At 36.0% G+C, this 17,188-nt stretch overlaps 1 protein-coding gene across 1 annotated transcript; it reads left to right on the top strand.

The window, feature by feature from the left end:
• Window positions 1-4,289: 4,289 nt before the first annotated feature.
• Window positions 4,290-6,804, top strand: LOC113294627 (pre-mRNA-splicing factor cwc25-like). The gene is made up of 3 exons (XM_026543011.1): window positions 4,290-4,442; window positions 4,562-4,740; window positions 5,615-6,804. Exons 1-3 carry the CDS (start codon window positions 4,290-4,292, stop codon window positions 6,345-6,347), a joined length of 1,065 nt encoding a protein of 354 aa, XP_026398796.1. The 3' UTR covers window positions 6,348-6,804.
• Window positions 6,805-17,188: the final 10,384 nt, after the last annotated feature.

Here is a 17,188-nt window from a genome sequence, read left to right as displayed (position 1 = left end):
ACATGAAACTTAAATTACTAAGGAATGCTTTATGCAAACCGTGGCTATAAAGTTCATGAGACGATTCATCGAATCGAATCATCTTTGTTTCAATTGTGTCTTGTGTAGTTACATAAGATCTCATAGCAATTGAACAACTCTCTAACTAGTTCATTTGAGTCAATTGAACTATTTATGGTGAAAAAGAACTAGGTTAATATGAATTGATCATATGGTTAACCTTTTAGGTTATTATGTTGAACCAACATACACGTACACGTTTGGGCATGGTTTTCACAAACCCAGTAAACGTCTACCCAAGTGTGTGTGACAAGCTAAGTTTTCGATCTAACGGTTGAGAAATATTAGCTTGAATCTAAATCAGGTTTTCATCTAACGGTGAATATGGATTGCTTTGTAACTAAGGCAAAACCCTGATTTGAAGGCTATATAAAGGAGATATCTAGCATTGTGAAAAACTAATCCCCACACGTCTGTGTGATACTAGTGCGCTCGCTAGAGTCGGTTCTCCTTTAACCTTTGGTTTTCTTCTCTAAAACCAGGTTAACGACTTAAAGACTTCATTGGGATTGTGAAACCAGACCGATACTACTTTTATTGTAGTTGTGTGATATGATCTTGCATCTTCCATCGTACGAGTACAATCTATTGATTGGCTTGAGATCGTGAGAGTTCTCCTATAGGCAAGATAAAGAAGTCACAAACATCTTCGTCTCACTGTTTGTGATTCCTCGACAAACCGCTTGCGTAGTCAAGAAGGATTGTTGAGAGGTGATTGATTAATCTAGGCTGTTCTTCGGGAATATAAGACCGGATTATCAATTGAATCATGTTCACCTTGATTTTATATCTTAAGACGGAACAAAACCTAGAGTTTTTCTGTGGGAGACAGATTTATCCTTTGATAAACTTTTCTGTGTGAGACAAATTTGTTTATTATCAAGTCTGAGATTTTTGGTTGCAGCAACTTTTAGTTGTGGGTGAGATCAGCTAAGGGAATCAAGTGCGCAGTATCCTGCTGGGATCAGAGGTGTAGGAGTACAACTGTACCTTGAATTAGTGGGAGACTGATTGGGATTCAACTATTGTCCAGTCCAAAGTTAGCTTGTAGTAGGCTAGTGTCTGTAGCGGCTTAATACAGTGTGTATTCAATCTGGACTAGGTCCCAGAGTTTTTCTACATTTGCGGTTTCCTCGTTAACAAAACTTCTGGTGTTTGTGTTATTTCTTTTCCGCATTATATTTTACATAATTGAAATAATACAGGTTGTGCGTTAAGATCATCAATTGGAAATCGAACCTTTGGTTGTTGATTGATATTGATTGATCCTTGGAAATTGGTCTTTGGTACCGTCCAAGTTATTCCTTGTATTTGATAAAGACTCGCTATTGTTTTTAGCTTGAGTAAAAATCAAATCAAGAGAGAGATATTAACTCCTTGAGATACTTTAATCTAGATTGAGTCTGACTGTCTAGTTGATTCTCTAGCAAAGTATTTCGGAGTTAGTCCATACAGATTGCTAAGCGAAATATTGGGTGTTGTTGTTAGACCCCCGCTTTTTCATAAGTCATTTTCAAGTGATCGAATGATCAATACCAAACTTTCTGAGTCAACATCAAATTACTGTCTCACACAAATCATTTAAGATGTTTCAAGGCAATTTTCACATGGTCATCTTTTGACTTATTATTTAGTTTTCAACAAATAAATTATTTCCAACTAAACTCGTCAAGAATAATGATGAATATAGCTAAAGCAAAAAGCTTCCAACATATTTCGAGAAATAGATAAGCGAGATAAACTCTGCTCGAAATATCAAATGTGCATAATATAAAAGTCTATATAGCTATACGACTTAGTCTCATTAGGAGAAATAATATAATAGACTTATGAGTGATAGATAAGTTTTAGTCTCCACATACCTTTTGTTGATGAAGTTCCTCCAGGCTCTCCTCAGTGATCTTCGTTTTCAATCGATAAATGCCGTGAAGTCTATAGCTCAACTACACATTCGATCCTAATCCGAGACATAACTATAAGTTGACTAGAAATCAAGACTTATAGTGTTGATCACCTAAACTTGACAAACAAGCTTGATATAACAACGCTTGCGAGTTCTACCGAGCAATGCTCTAACAAATCCAACTATCAATATTTAATGTTCGGTCATGCCATCAACATTTTTGTTACTCGACTGTCCAAGAAGCAATATGTCATTGGTCGACCATCAACTTGGTCGATCACTTAATATTTCATTGGACGACCATCCGCTTGGTCGATCATTCAATATTTACCAATACTTTAATTTCTACTTTGTCATTTGACGATTCATGACATGGTGGATCGAGAATGACTATTTTATAATAATTCATCAGTATCTGATTTCCTGTCAAACACTTGAGATGTCAGAATACATGTTGGTCCATGATCGATACACCAATCTTCATCAGACCGATGTTCATAAATCCAAAATATTCGAGTATTATTGATGTCCCAGCTGGCACAGTAATCTGTCACAATTCATCAGACTCAACGTCTAAGCATATTGTTGTCCCAGCAGGCACCTTATGCTTAATCCATCATAATGACAAGTCACATAACATATCATATTAGGCAATTATGCTCGACTCGTCAAGGCTAAGACTCGCAGTCTATCCAAGTCAACATATGACCAATTAAATATACGTCTTCCTTGCAGACTTCATGAGACATCAATGACACATGGGGGATATTCACTAGGTTTTTGTATGACGGTCTACATCACGTTCGATGTAACAATGCATCCACGATGAGAAAACGAGTAAGTCGTGCTAGCAGTTTGAAGGAGTAAGTGAAGTAGTTGATGGAAAATCAACCAAGTCTCCCACGCAATGTTGAACTGGTTCAACCACGATTTTTCACTTCCTTATTCTTCCACTCCCCTTCAACTGTTACACTTCCTGAAGATCAATGTGTTAACTACTTCTGCAATATAAATAGGTTCATCAACCTATGATTTGAGAACTTAACTCAACTCGGTGGAAATCAACTGAACAAAAGTCAATCAATCTGATCAGAACTTATTATTGTAATCGAAAGTCTATCATTATCAAACACGTGAAACACTCCAACACGTAGAATTCAATCAATCTGTATGTGGCCCGACCACATCTTAATTGGAGCGAAACAATGTATCTATCCAAATGGGTTGATCTAAACACTATGGGCTGAAATATACTTCCCTCGTAAGAATCTCCGAAGAAGCCTGAAACTGCAAATTTCCAGGTGGTGATATCTGATCATCTTTGTTTCGTCTTTGTCGTCATGGTTATTTTTGCTCTTTTCACAATGCTTCCTATAAAATCGTTTCCCGACTTCTTATTTTATCATTCTTGAGCGTAAATCCATTTGAAACCCTAGATTTCATTCAGTCAATCTTTAACTGTTTCATTTCCTCTGCTTCCGGTTCTTCCTCTGTAGTAAGTGTTCTTTCCTGTATCTGTTTTATAAACCCTTAATATCATTTCTATACATTTTTTAGCCTTCTTTTTGTTGATCAGGATTATAATTTTGGATTTTGTTACTAGAGTATATCATTTTCTTGATTCTTACGTTTATGCTGTTTCGTATGTGTGCATATTGGTTCACGATGTTCTGAAAGGTCTGATTTTAGGGTTTCATTACTGTATTTTAAGTTAGGCAAGCGGATTAATTCCGTGAAAATTTTCCGAAATTGTTCGTTGATTGGTTGCTAATTTAACTATCACTTACTTGCCAATAAATGCAGGATCATCTATTAATATTTTTTTCATAAATGCAAAATTTAGATAATCCTAATGTTCTTTGTCATTAGATGTTTTGAGGCTTTATATAACGATTATTAGCACGGTGAGTACTCTAGCTCGAAAGGTTAAAGTATCGTCATAATCTGACTACTTGGGTGCAATTCTGTTAGTGAATCAACAGATGCACATAATGTTCGCTACCTTGTTGAAAGACTACACCAGGCAGTAGATAGTAAGCATTTTGCCCAATATTGGTTCCTTGTGTTGTTGAAGTAGTATGCGATTTCGATTTGGCATATTAGAGAGACTAATATGAAGTGCATGCACGATTGACCTAGAAATTGAATATGTATTCATCTAACATGCTTTAGATATACAATCATCTTTTTTTGCTCGTAAGTCGTAACTTTAGAGCATGGTACACTTGTTTAAAATGCATTTATAGTTTGATATTGTGAGTTGCAGGTCAAAGGTCAAAACTTAAAGGGAAAAAGTTTCGCACGGAGCTTAATGGAACTTAACAATATGGCATTTGAATCTGCTTCACAATCGCCGAGTGGTCTGAACAACTCTGCACCAGGATTCGTTGTGCCAGGTTTATCCTTGCCTGATATGGGTGTGGGATCCGATGTTTGTAACTCATTAGCTTTGCAGCAGTATCAGTTTGATCAGTTGATAGTAAGTCGGCTAACGTTAACACAACAGCAGGCAGATTCACTTGCTGAAAGGACCAAAGCGGCTGCTGAACGCTCTGCAGCTAGTGCTGCTGAGATCTGCAGTCTTTTAAAAGATGAAAGAGTAATGTACTTGAAGTGAACTATGTGGAACAACAGGCAGATGCACTTGCTATAAGCATCAAGGCGGCTGCTGAGCGAGCTGCAGTTCATGCTGCTGACATCAGCAGACTCTTGAATGATGAAAAGTGTGATCGCTGTGATGCACCTGAAGTGAAAAATGTAGAATTGAAGCGGAAAAGGTAAGCAATTTCTTACTTTTCGTAATTTAAGAACTTTCGAATCTTTCCTTGGTTAAGAATGGCTAGTCGTTAGTTTCTTTTAGTTGTTAGTGTTGGAAACAGTTTATCACTGTTGATAATTTCCTGCATTCTTGTTTTTAATATTCCCTACTGCTAGATAAAACCAGAAGGGTCCAATTGTTTAACAAAGAGTTGATCTAGTTGTTTTTTATCTGTTAAGTATAGTTAAGATAGTCATACAACATAGTAACTAATATTACAAGAACTAATTTTGGACTTCGGGAGGTCTCAATAGAAGTCAGCAGTATGTCCTAAAATTATATCATGTTGCACACTGCCACACTTACTGAATTGGGGAATCCATTCCTCAATGATTCAACTCTGTACCTTACAAAGTTCTGGGCCTTCTGGCCATGTAATGTATGGGACTTAGTGGAATATATGAACCCAATTGATGGACAATGGTGAAGACTATTTCATGGTAGTTCTTCCATTCCCTTTGTGCTCAGGGTGATGAGGTAAATTGTAAATTTTGACTTTTTGGTTCTTTACCTTCAGGATATGTAATCTTCTTCTTTTGTTTTAAATTGGATATGCACTCCCTTATGTTCAATATGATCAGATTCGCTATAAATTCTGCTTTTTGATTCTTTCCTTAAAATTTTGCAATCTTCTTCTTCTTCTTCTTCTTCTTCTGCTTCTTCCTTAAAATTTTGCAATCTTCTTCTTCTTCTTCTTCTTCTTCTTCTTCTTCTTCTTCTTCTTCTTCTGCTTCTTCTTCTTCTTCTGCTTCTGCTTCTGCTTCTGCTTCTGCTTCTGCTTCTGCTAGTGGATTTACGCCAGGCGATTGCTTTACCATTTCTTATTTGGACAGGGAACAACCAGAACGAAAACCTCATTCATGGGCTCCATCTTCTCCCACGTCATTAAAATCAAAGTCCATATCTCCGTTGCATCCAAGACACGTATCTCCAATTAAGCCAAGAAATAGTGGCAGGGAAGAATATTCTCGAAGTGACTTCAGAAGCCGGAGCCACAGAAAACCAAGTTCGCATGGTCGTCACGATGATCAGAGGAATTACACAAAATCAAGACATAAAAGAGGAGATGTAGATCGTTCTGTTGATAGGGAATCTCATGATAGGTATACCAGCAGTAGCAGGAGGAGATCCCCATTAGCCAGGAAAAGATCCTCGAGGCACCAGCATGATGGTTCTGGTCCCCCTCAGCGCAGCCGCAGTAGATCTCGATCACCTAGACCACGACACAGGAAACCAAGCAGAGTTCAAAATGAGCGCAGGATATCGAAGAGTCCACTTAACAGCAATAGAATCTATAGTCCTAGGAGTTCTATGAGAACAACTCCAAGAGATGATTTTTCTAGAAGGGGCTTATCCCCAACGCTCAGTACTAGAAGTGTTCTGATGGAGGAAAACAAAGTTGACAACAATGATTTTTCTAGGAGCTTATCCCCAAATAATAAGGTAGAAGACAGCACACTTAACCTGGCTGTTAATTCTAGAGAAGTAGAAGATAAACGATCCAGTAAAAGTTTGAAGAATAGGAGTTCGTATACTTCACGATCACGTTCTACTTCTGAAGAATAGGGTAGCGCGAATATGGTGCTATTAAGTTAAGAGTCTGCCGGCGTTTACTCGGTTTAAACGGCTTTAGGCTCCATATAATTCATGTGTCGCACATCCATCAAATAAGAAACGGAAAAACTGTGCTATTAAGTTCAGAGCCGTTCGGTTCGGGGTCGCACATTATTTTGAGTGACGTTAATCAATCTCACTGGAATCGCGTATTCATTGCTACTTTTTGCTAGGAATATTACTGACGTTTCGCAAATGAGTCGCAAATGAGTCGCACATTATCACGTATTTAGTGGTATTTTGTAAGATAAAAGAGTAAACATGTGGGTGGACAAAACCCTCGATTTTGATTGGTTGACCGAAGAAAATGGTTTAATCTGAGTGCAAAACTCATTTTGCATAAATTTTCAGAAGGGTAACTACCTTCAAACTATATTAAATCCTGAAAATTGTATGCATTTTCTGCATGTTCTCCCAAGTTTTTTTCTCCTGCAATGCTACAACATCCTGCAAAATTAAATTCTCTCCTGCAATGGTACAACATCCTGCAAAATTAAACTCTCTCCTGATTGAATCTACCTTTAACACTATCTACAATTTGATCTACAGAGATTACAGTTACCTTGTTAGCCTCATTAAACATACATTTCAAAAAACTCAATTCATTAAAAGTTCTTACGAAGACAATATTACAGTTCTAAGGGGATTTCTTACAAGAACACTAGTCGTGCAGAAAAGATCTAGTTCATTACAACAGAGATCAACATCTGCATTTACAGTACTCTCTGCAAAGAAACCCTAGTTACTAATTACTATCATTTACAGCATAACATTCAAATATCCATTCACACCCTTTTCAAACACCTAAAAAGAAAAACACCCACACTTACTATAATTACACTGATATAGTTCATCAAGACAACAAAATGAAAACAACTACTTGGACCGGCCGACTTACATCAACTTCACACAAGAACAAGATGATTCTTACCAGCAACAACAAGATCAGACATAAGAACCAGAAAGACGATTTGTTGAAAAACTTGCTAATCATATTTAAGCTTAAAACTAAGCAAATTCTCGATCTTTCTGATTCTCTGGAAAACACTAATCAGAATCCTCATCTTCATCATCACTTCCAAAACCTTCTTCCTCAACATCATCTTCTTAATCACTATTGCTGGATGCAGCAGGACCATACCTATTTGACACATCTTCATCCTCCTCAATTTCTTCCTCATCATCTTCCTCATCTGCTCATTCGATCTCTGGATTTCCATCAACATCAATGCCCTCTATCTTCTCTCCATCCGAGTCGATATCTAAACGCTATCGCATGGTCCTGGCGAAGATTGGAGGATGTGCCTTCTCATACAGATAAAGCTCATACTAATCATCCTCATCTCTCTCAGCACGTCTCTTCCTCTTCCTTTCAGTCTTAGAATTACTCTCCACATCTTCCTCAAATTCTTCACCAGTTACTTCAACATCTTCTTATTCAGAATCACTTTCTGTCTCACTATTTCGCTTATTACAAGTATTAAACCTTGCATGCTTTGCATCTCTCTCTCTGTTTACGAGCTTCCCTTGCCAATATTTTCTCCTTCTAGAAAGCATATTCAACTGCATTTCCCTGCCTTCCCCTTGCATACTCAGCTTTGCGATCCCTTCGCTGTATTTCTCCTTCAATATAATTTTTCAGATAAATAACTCTCGTGTTTCCATGGTTGGTGCTACTATCTTGGCATGGTTGTAAGCACCGGAAGTATTTGCCATTTTGGAAGAATACTAATTTTCCGATGCTTTTTCCCTATTTTGGTCTAATCTTCTATGAATTACAAATACTTCACCCAATGCTCTTTTATAATCCTTTTAAAACTGCCATTAATAGCTATTTATGGCGTTTGGTTTAACGTCCCATCTCTTGGCGATTAACGACAATTCAAAGCCATGCGCACCTTCTCTAGAAACATCATTACTCCATGCAAGCATATTTTCAAAACCTAATTCTAGACGGTGCATTATTCAATAAACCTTCCAGAATTGCCATTAAGAGGTGCATTAGGAGATCACCTAATTGGCTAATTATGATTAGTTCATGGTGCAGAAGAAACAATTAATTACGTGAAATAAAGTGCACAAGACGATTTTTCACTTGAAAAAATACCACCAAAAAAATGGTGCGGAAATAATTAATCACGTGAAATATAGTGCAAAAGCCAATTTACTCTTCAAAACTTGGAGTCCTCGTTACTCTGGGTTAATATTTAAGCTCCTAGTTTTTAGAAGTCCTAGTTTTTTGTTCTAAACTTGGAACAACTCAAAACAAAAAAAACTTTGACTAAAGAGAAGAAATGTTAAAGGAATATATATATGGAGTAGTATGTAAGAGTGTGTTTAGAAAGTTAAACTATACAGTTCTCCATGTTATGGCCTGATTCCAAGTGAGGGGTGGATTAGGATAAAAGGTGGAAAAATATGAAGTGTCGCAAATATTTCAGGAAAAATTATGATATTTACTGTTTAGTCATTTTTTCCAATACAAAATTACCTTTGAATTAACTCAGTACAAGTATAAGACTAAACCATAAACCATCCTTGAGATTTTAAAGTTACAGCAGTCCTGTTCAGTTGTGGTTGTCTGACACAGTTTGATGCATTTTGGAGAAAATTCTGATGCAAATTGCATTTCCTGGATCAATATGCAACCCTGCATTTCAATAAAACTCCAATACTCATACATGAATTCAACAACATTACATCTCATTCAATAGTACCATATCAATGTGTTATACAAACAACATCCTGAACTAGTCGTACAGCAGGAGAAAAACATATATAATGAAGCAAACATATACATGTATATTCCTACAAACTTCCTTGATTTCTAAATTCACTACCAAAAAGCACAATTCTTTCAATGTATCCAGTCTAGCTCCAATTTTGTTCCGCTTCCAAGTGCGCTAACTCTAGCTCTAATCCTATTCATTACCAAACCAGCTCCACTCTGATTCCAAGTTGAGCATTCTTTAATTCAAGTCACTTCTCAAGGTCTCGATCGGCCAGATGCAAATTGGGTCGTGTATGCTACTTAAAACCAATGGCAGAGCCACCATAGCGATTTTTGGTATCCAATGCAAAAAATGCAGCCTACCCACTTGGATATCACATCATTAATAGAAGGATATTTTCTTCCAGATGAGTCTGAAGACTCTGTTAGTGCCCGTTGGAACCAATCTACCTGAGAATTGTGCAAGAGACTCATACCACAACACCAACCATTTATCCCTCAATCACCCAATAAGGATTTTGGCCATGGACTACACTATCAACTCAACGAGTTTATTGTGTGCAACCACAAGAACAACATGATACTCCACGTTCTGATCGTGGTGGTGATTAATTTACTTCACCCAATACAACCTCAACAAAATAATATTGCTGAAAGCAAAAATAGAACTTTAGCTGAGATGGTTAATGCTATGCTTTTAATTTTCCCAATTCTTAGTGGGGTGAAGATGTGTTATCGGCATGTTGTATCTAAACTCATATTTCCATTTAAAAAAAAGATCATTACATTGCAAACATGAATCTTAATAATAGTGATCGAAATCAGAATAGGTACTTTCTTCCAAGACACGATAGCAATCCTGTAGGTAAATGAGTACATCTTCGAAATGCTTTGCTACCGTGAGAAATGCCCTGACGATTGCAACATCTTCTTCATTAGTGTAGCAAGTAACCATGTTTTTCTTTTTTATTGAAACAATTAGAGGTTGAAACAATTATAGGTTGAAAGTTTGAGAGTTTGGGAGTTTTTGCACAAATTCTTTATTGGAGAAGGGTCATTCTGTTGGCAAGAATGACCCAACGGCTAGTTTTTTCAAAAACTAGCCGTTCCTCAAAAATCCCAATGCATCAACTCAATGCCTCAAAAAACTCATTGCAATAACTCAATAAAGTCCCAGAATTACGACCGGGATTCATGGAAAAACCTTGCCGTGTTATAATAGCCGGCTGGGTTTTAGGGGAAATGGGGATGGGAATTAGATAAAACCAATTAACATCCATCTCCAAATAAAATACAAAAAATGCTTTCCAGTTTACACAAAATTGTTTCTAATTCTTCGACCTTTTGTCTCTTGTTTATCATTTTCCCGCAAGATGCACGGTAACATCATTCCCAATTACACATATACCCATTGACACATAATTCGGCCTATAAGCCACGAATTGTAACAACAAATTAATCTTAATGAATTTACCATTCCTTCATTTTTTTTTTGGTTGTTCATTGTGGCAAGATTCCAACAATCACATTAATAAGCGTGACCCAGCAAGAATTTAAAATTTATACCTATGAACATTTAAAATTAATACCTATGAACATTGTGTCTTTTCTGGTATTCGAAATTGGACAAAGGGTAAAATAGGAAAGTGAATGGACTTCTATGCCTTTATATTAGGGACTAAGGGAGTATCAAATTAATTAATTAAGTAAGTAAGTACACAGAAGAATTCAAAATTAAATGGGGAGGGAGTCTAATGCAAAATAGAATTTGCACTTAGAACTAAAATATAGTACAACTTAAATAATATTTTGCAAAACCTAAACAAAAACTCCTAAAGTTATCAATCTTCTTCTGAAGAATCCAAATCCGATTCACCCACCATTGAGTGTTGGTGGTACTCCGTAACTTTGGATACCATGAAGTAAACGTTTTCATTAAACGTGAATGCTTACCCCTTTTCCTCTAAGTAGCGCGCTTTCATGGCTTCGTGCTACAAAAACAACACACAAACTTATTTTGTTACATATAAATTGAAAAAAGTGGATTGTATTGAATAAACCATAAGATAAAGATACTTACAAGTTGTTGAGGGGACAAGCTAAGGTGGATAGCATGCGAGATCCGGTGTTTGATTTTTTAAAAGTCAACTACCTCATCTAGGATGATTTCGTGCCTATCCTCAATTTGTTGAACACTTCTTCTTTTCGGGTTCCCATAATCTTGCCTAAATTTGTTATAAATATTCGCCCATAAGGTCTCGGACGAAGAGTCATCTAGAACTCGACTTTCGGCGTACCATGCTTTGGTGATTGCTAAATCTTCCTCAGAGTCAAACGATGCCATTTCTTGTATATGGAGGTATGAAATGAGTAGTTGCGGAGTATATGGAATAAAATGAGCAAGTTTGGGAAAATTGGGTCCAAGGATGAAGTCTCTTTATATAAAGAAACACCCTAACGACTAGTTTAGTATACGATATTGATTAATATTAGGTATCTATGCGGATAATGAATATATTTTATAATGAAAACATCAACGTTTTCCAGTAATTGTCGACTTTGTTTTATAATCCATTTCAAAGCCGGAAGGTAAATTGAAAATGCGGGGGTCTAACAACCACACCCAATAATTTGTTTGGCAATCTGAGAGGACTTACTCTAATATAATTTCTAGGGAATCAGTCGGACTCAATATAGAGTAAAGTATATTAAAGAGTTTAATATCTCTAACTCTTAATTCAATCCGCAATCAGCAAATAGAAACCTGCGAGCCCGATTGAACATAAGAGGAGTAACTTGAACGGTACCAAAGACCAATGTTCAAGTGTCAATCAATTTAAATCAACAACCCAAGGTCGGATATTCTAATTAATTGAACTTAACGCACAACCTATGATATTTACAAAATATAATGCGGAAAAGAAATAACACAGACACCAGAATTTTGTTAACGAGGAAAATCGCAAATGCAGAAAAACCCCGGGACTTAGTCCAGATTGAACACCACACTGTATTAAGCCGCTACAGACTCTAGCCTACTACCAATTAACTTCGGACTGGACTGTAGTTGAACCCTAATCAATCTCACACTGATTCAAGGTACAGTTGCGTTCCTTACGTCTCTGATCCCAGTATGATACTATGCACTTGATTCCCTTAGTTGATCTCACCCACAACCAAGAGTTGCTACGACTCAAAGTCGAAGACTTGATAAACAAATCTGTCTCACACACAAAAGTCTATAGATTGAATAAATCTGTCTCCCACAGAAATACCCAAGAGTTTTTGTTCCGTCTTTTGATAAATCAAGGTGAACATGAACCAATTGATAAACTAGACTTATATTCCCGAAGAACAACCTAGTATTATCAATCACCTCACAATAATCTTAATCGACTAGCGAAACAAGATATTGTGGAATCACAAACGATGAGACGAAGATGTTTGTGATTACTTTTATCTTGCGTATCGGAGAAATTGATCTCGAGTCAATTATTTCAATTGGACTCAATACGATAGAATCGGGCAAGATCAAAACACGCAACTACAAAGAAAATAGTTGGGTCTGGCTTCACAATCCCAATGAAGTCTTTGAAGTCGTTAACCTACAGGGTCTCGATAGAAACCTAAGGTTAAAGGAGAATCGAATCTAGTTTATGCAACTAGTAACACACAAGAGGTACGGGGATTAGGTTTCCCTGTTTCTAGAGTTCTCTTTTATATAGTTTTCAAATCAGGGTTTGCAATCCAAGTTACCTTGTAACAAAGCATTCAATATTCACCGTTACATGAAAAACCTGATTCAACCAAGCTAATATCTTCCAACCGTTAGATCGAACTTAGCTTGTTACACACGAATGAAATGTACCCTAATTTAGGTTTATGTAACCGTACCCAAACGTGTACACCATGTTGGTTCACAAATAGTTAACCGAGGTTATCCATACAATTACTCTCATATCAACCTTATTCATCTTAACCATAACTAGTTCAAATGACTCAAATGAAACTAGTTAAAAAGTTGTTCAATTGCTATATTCTCATAGAATTATACAAGAACACAATTGAAGCAAAATCAGTTTGATTGACTCGAATCAATCAGAACATTATAGCCACGGTTTGCAAAGATTGCATTCCTTATTATATAAATGTTTATGTTCATGTTTATAACCGATTTTAGAACTTTAACCTTCAAGTATGTAAAGGGGTACGCATACTTTAAATACCCGGACTAAGATTGAATTTCGCCGGTACGCAAACGGGTACGTGAACTTTCAATCCCAACAGAAATTCTCGGTCATGAACCTGTATGCTAGTACGCAAACGGGTACGCATACTTAGGTTCCCGTATTTCTTAAACCAACAGGTACGCAAACGGGTGCGCATACTATGGTTCCCGGACATGGATTACATATGTGCAAGAGTGCACAATATGACATATCCAATAATTGTTAAGTTTTCTAAACTCTTATTTCAATCATTGAAATTTTCTTAGAGGGTGACAATAGTCGTTTTCACATACTATTAGCATCAAAGCGATTATCAAGTTACTGAAATAATCATAACGAAACATTCCAAGACAACACCAAATGATTGTATCGCGCAAACCATTTAAGATGTTACTCGGCAATTTTCACATGATATAAGATGAACTTGGTCGAAGCGAAATCTTGGCAACACATATTTCGAGAAATATGTAAGCGAGATAAACTCAGCTCGAAATCTCAAATGTGTATATAGAAAACTATATCGTAATACGACTTATGTCTCAATATAGGAGATAGAGTAGAAATAGACTTTCCAAGTGATATATGAGTTTAAATCTCCAAATACCATTTGTCGATGAAGTTCCACAAGATCCCCTTAGTAGTTCTTCGTCTTCAAATGATGAACGCCGTGAAGTCTAAGCTCAACTACATAATCTATGTCCTAGTCCGAGACATATATAAATAAGCTAGAAATCAAGACTTATAGTTTTGATCACTAACATTGACAAACATGCTTGAGATAGCAACACATGCGAGTTCGACCGAGCAGTGCTCTAACATAAACGACATTGATTTCAAAATAAAATTCCATGCCGGCATACGAGAAATTCAATAATTAACGGCTAGTTTTTTGAAAAATTATGACCGTTGAAGTTTCATTTACCCCCCATTCCCTTTGAAAAAATATACTGAAAGCACCCACCAAATAATATAAATCCTTCCCTCAAGAACTTAAGCGTAAAACAATAGATCAAGCAAGAAAGGTTCAAGCTTTACATACGATGGGTGATTCATCATCAAGCTCTATTTCCAAATCACCATCAAGCTCTACCTGCAAAGTAAGTAGACTCACCATTACCAACACTATATCGACAGTTAAAATCTTCTCTATTAGGACATATCACTAATAAAATCTTCTCTTACAGAGTCATTATTGCAGCTGTCAAATTTGCAATGTCATAGCGGAATAATGTCAAGTGGGACGAGGTGGTGGTTTACACACGTAAATCGCACCATCATGTGGTGCAAAAACAATTAATCACGTGAAATATCGTGCAAAGGAAAATTTTCACTTTAAAAGATATTATTTAGTCCTTTTTACCCATACAAAATCATTGTTGCATCCTTTATAAATGTTTCTGTATATCCTAATTCCAATAACATATCTAAGGACTATGTAGAACAAACTGGGCATTTTCTTCCAATTACTAAGTGTAACTTTAAATGTTAAGGTTATCCTAAGCACCATAATTACCAAGAAAATCTCATTTTGATCATATTTTGACATAAATATAATAAATTCTACTCACACAACAAACATCGCACTTTAGTAAAATTCCTTTTGACTTACCGACCATAAATTTGTAAATTAATTAAAATTGTCGTTAATGCACATGAGTCAAAATGCATTGTATACGTTTTGATTTTTGACTTTTTTTTTGATTTTTGACTGTTTTACCAGCTTTAGAAGAGTTTTAACAGAAAAATAGTCTTCAAATATCATATTTTAGGTCAATGGTTAATTTTTTTTTAACTAATGTATGGTTTGAGAATGGGAGTCGTACAAGACTAAGTTTTGAAGAATCGGACATTAAATTACCTGAGTTTTGGAAAACCTCCTGCTTAAAGCACCATCAAACATTTCGATTCATATAACTTAGGGAAAAGCTGGACTTCGGTCAATAAGAGTTGATATGAAGTCAAGGAGGGCGGAAACAAAAAACTAGTTATCGTCATCTTTATCTTAATCAAGGAGGGTGGAAATAAAAAACTAGTTTCCGTCATCTTTATATTCTACCAATTTCATCAATCATCTTTGGGGGAAAAAATCACATTTTTTCCCATTAATACCATAAATAAATAAATAAATATATGTATATATAACGTGCCATACGGTCTATACGGACCATACCCATATAAAATTAACATCCATCTCCATTACAGGCCATTTCAATACCATCGTCATCTTACAAAATGTTATCTAAAAAACAAGAACATAATTTAAATAAAATAATTAATTAATACCAACAAAATAAATAAAGCTTGCAAGATTCTTCATAGGTACCCTTTTCCCCTTACCCAACCCTAACGCATGCAACTGTGAGATAACAATTACATGCAAAGTACTCGTGATTTTAACCTATCCAATAGGCTGGGGTTGTTTCTCCAGGATCTCAGTCTTCACACCATTGAGCACTCGGAACCTCCTTACCTTTGGAAAAAGATGCCTATAGAAATCCTCCTCGTCGTACTCATCATCAGCTATCTCTTCACCGCTCCTTCCGAAGCGGATCGAAACTGCGGAAATAAGCATACCAATTCTTGTATGGAGAAGGTGGAGGCTCTTCATCGACTATTTCCTCTTTTGGAACAGTTTCAAAAATGAAGGTCCTTGAAATATTTTCATGAATGGGAAAGGGTTCTCTGACTCTCTCTCGCGGAAGCGGGATCACCTCAAGCATCTCACCATCAATCCCTTTCTTATACCTTCGAACAGAATTTCCCTGTTGAGCGGCCATTTTCTTGGTTTTCTATCTCTCTCTCTAAAAAAACTATTCCCTGAATTTTTTTACTTTTGTGAGCAATCATGTAGAAGAAAACTCTTGTATTTATAGCATAAATGTACCAAAATATAACTAAGCCGGTTATGGATTGGGAAGAGTAAAAAAATTAAGAGCATTTACTACATTAAACAGCCACTTCCATTTCCATTTAACCCTTCAATTTATTCCCCAAAAATACTTTTCCAAACGAAAATGCTAGCTATATAATGCCGAGATTTTCTAGGGAGAAAATTTGCATAACACGGACGACCTTGATTTTCTCCCGGGGATATTTTTTTTCAAATTATATTAAATTCAGAAAAACGACTTCAAAAAAGAATAATTTTTTTATTATAATACTATAATAATAATACTATTATAAACATTTATAGATTATGTATAGAGAGAAACAGTTAAAAACCTGCCTCCAAGGAGAACATTCTTCAGAAAATCTCTTAATTCTTGTTCTCTGAAAAATTTGAAAAACACTTTTCAGTTTACACAATAGTCAATGTTGTTTCTAATGCCTCGACTTCTATCTCTTGTTTATCATTTCCCCACAAGATGCGTAGTTACATCATTCCCAATTACCAAGGAAGTAATCAAGTACATATGTCCCACACGTGTACCCATTGACGCATAGTTCGACACCTAGCTACTAATTGTAACAATAAATTTTTTTAATTTTTTTTTAAAGGAAACAAATTAATTTTAATGAATTTGCCATTTTTTTTTAATTGTTCATTGTTGCAAGATTCCAACAATCACATTAATTAGAGAGGTTGGATAGTTTTTTTGGGAATGGGCGTGATCCTTCAAGAACTTAAAATTTATACCAATGACTAATTGTGTCCACCAAGTGAGAGTAGTTTAAAAGTGGAAACTAAAGGGTTTATAATTATACAAAGAGAAATTCCAAATACATTTAGACAGAAATTTGGAGTGAATGTATTTATCAATCATTGTGCATTCAAATACTCTAAGTCAATCGAGCATGAATGGTGATGATGATCGACAAACAAAAAATGGTTA

Source organism: Papaver somniferum, chromosome 7 (assembly GCF_003573695.1).
Source record: "Papaver somniferum cultivar HN1 chromosome 7, ASM357369v1, whole genome shotgun sequence".
In the NCBI taxonomy this organism is placed as follows: Eukaryota; Viridiplantae; Streptophyta; class Magnoliopsida; order Ranunculales; family Papaveraceae; genus Papaver; species Papaver somniferum.
This window is presented reverse-complemented; position numbering and strand designations above follow the sequence as displayed.

Coding starts and splice junctions, on each gene's coding strand:
- LOC113294627 (XM_026543011.1), top strand. CDS start 4,290: ATGGCATTTGAATCTGCTTCACAATCGCCGAGTGGTCTGAACAACTCT. Junction 4,443..4,561: donor ATCAGTTTGATCAGTTGATA/GTAAGTCGGCTA, acceptor AAAAGATGAAAG/AGTAATGTACTTGAAGTGAA. Junction 4,741..5,614: donor GTAGAATTGAAGCGGAAAAG/GTAAGCAATTTC, acceptor TTATTTGGACAG/GGAACAACCAGAACGAAAAC.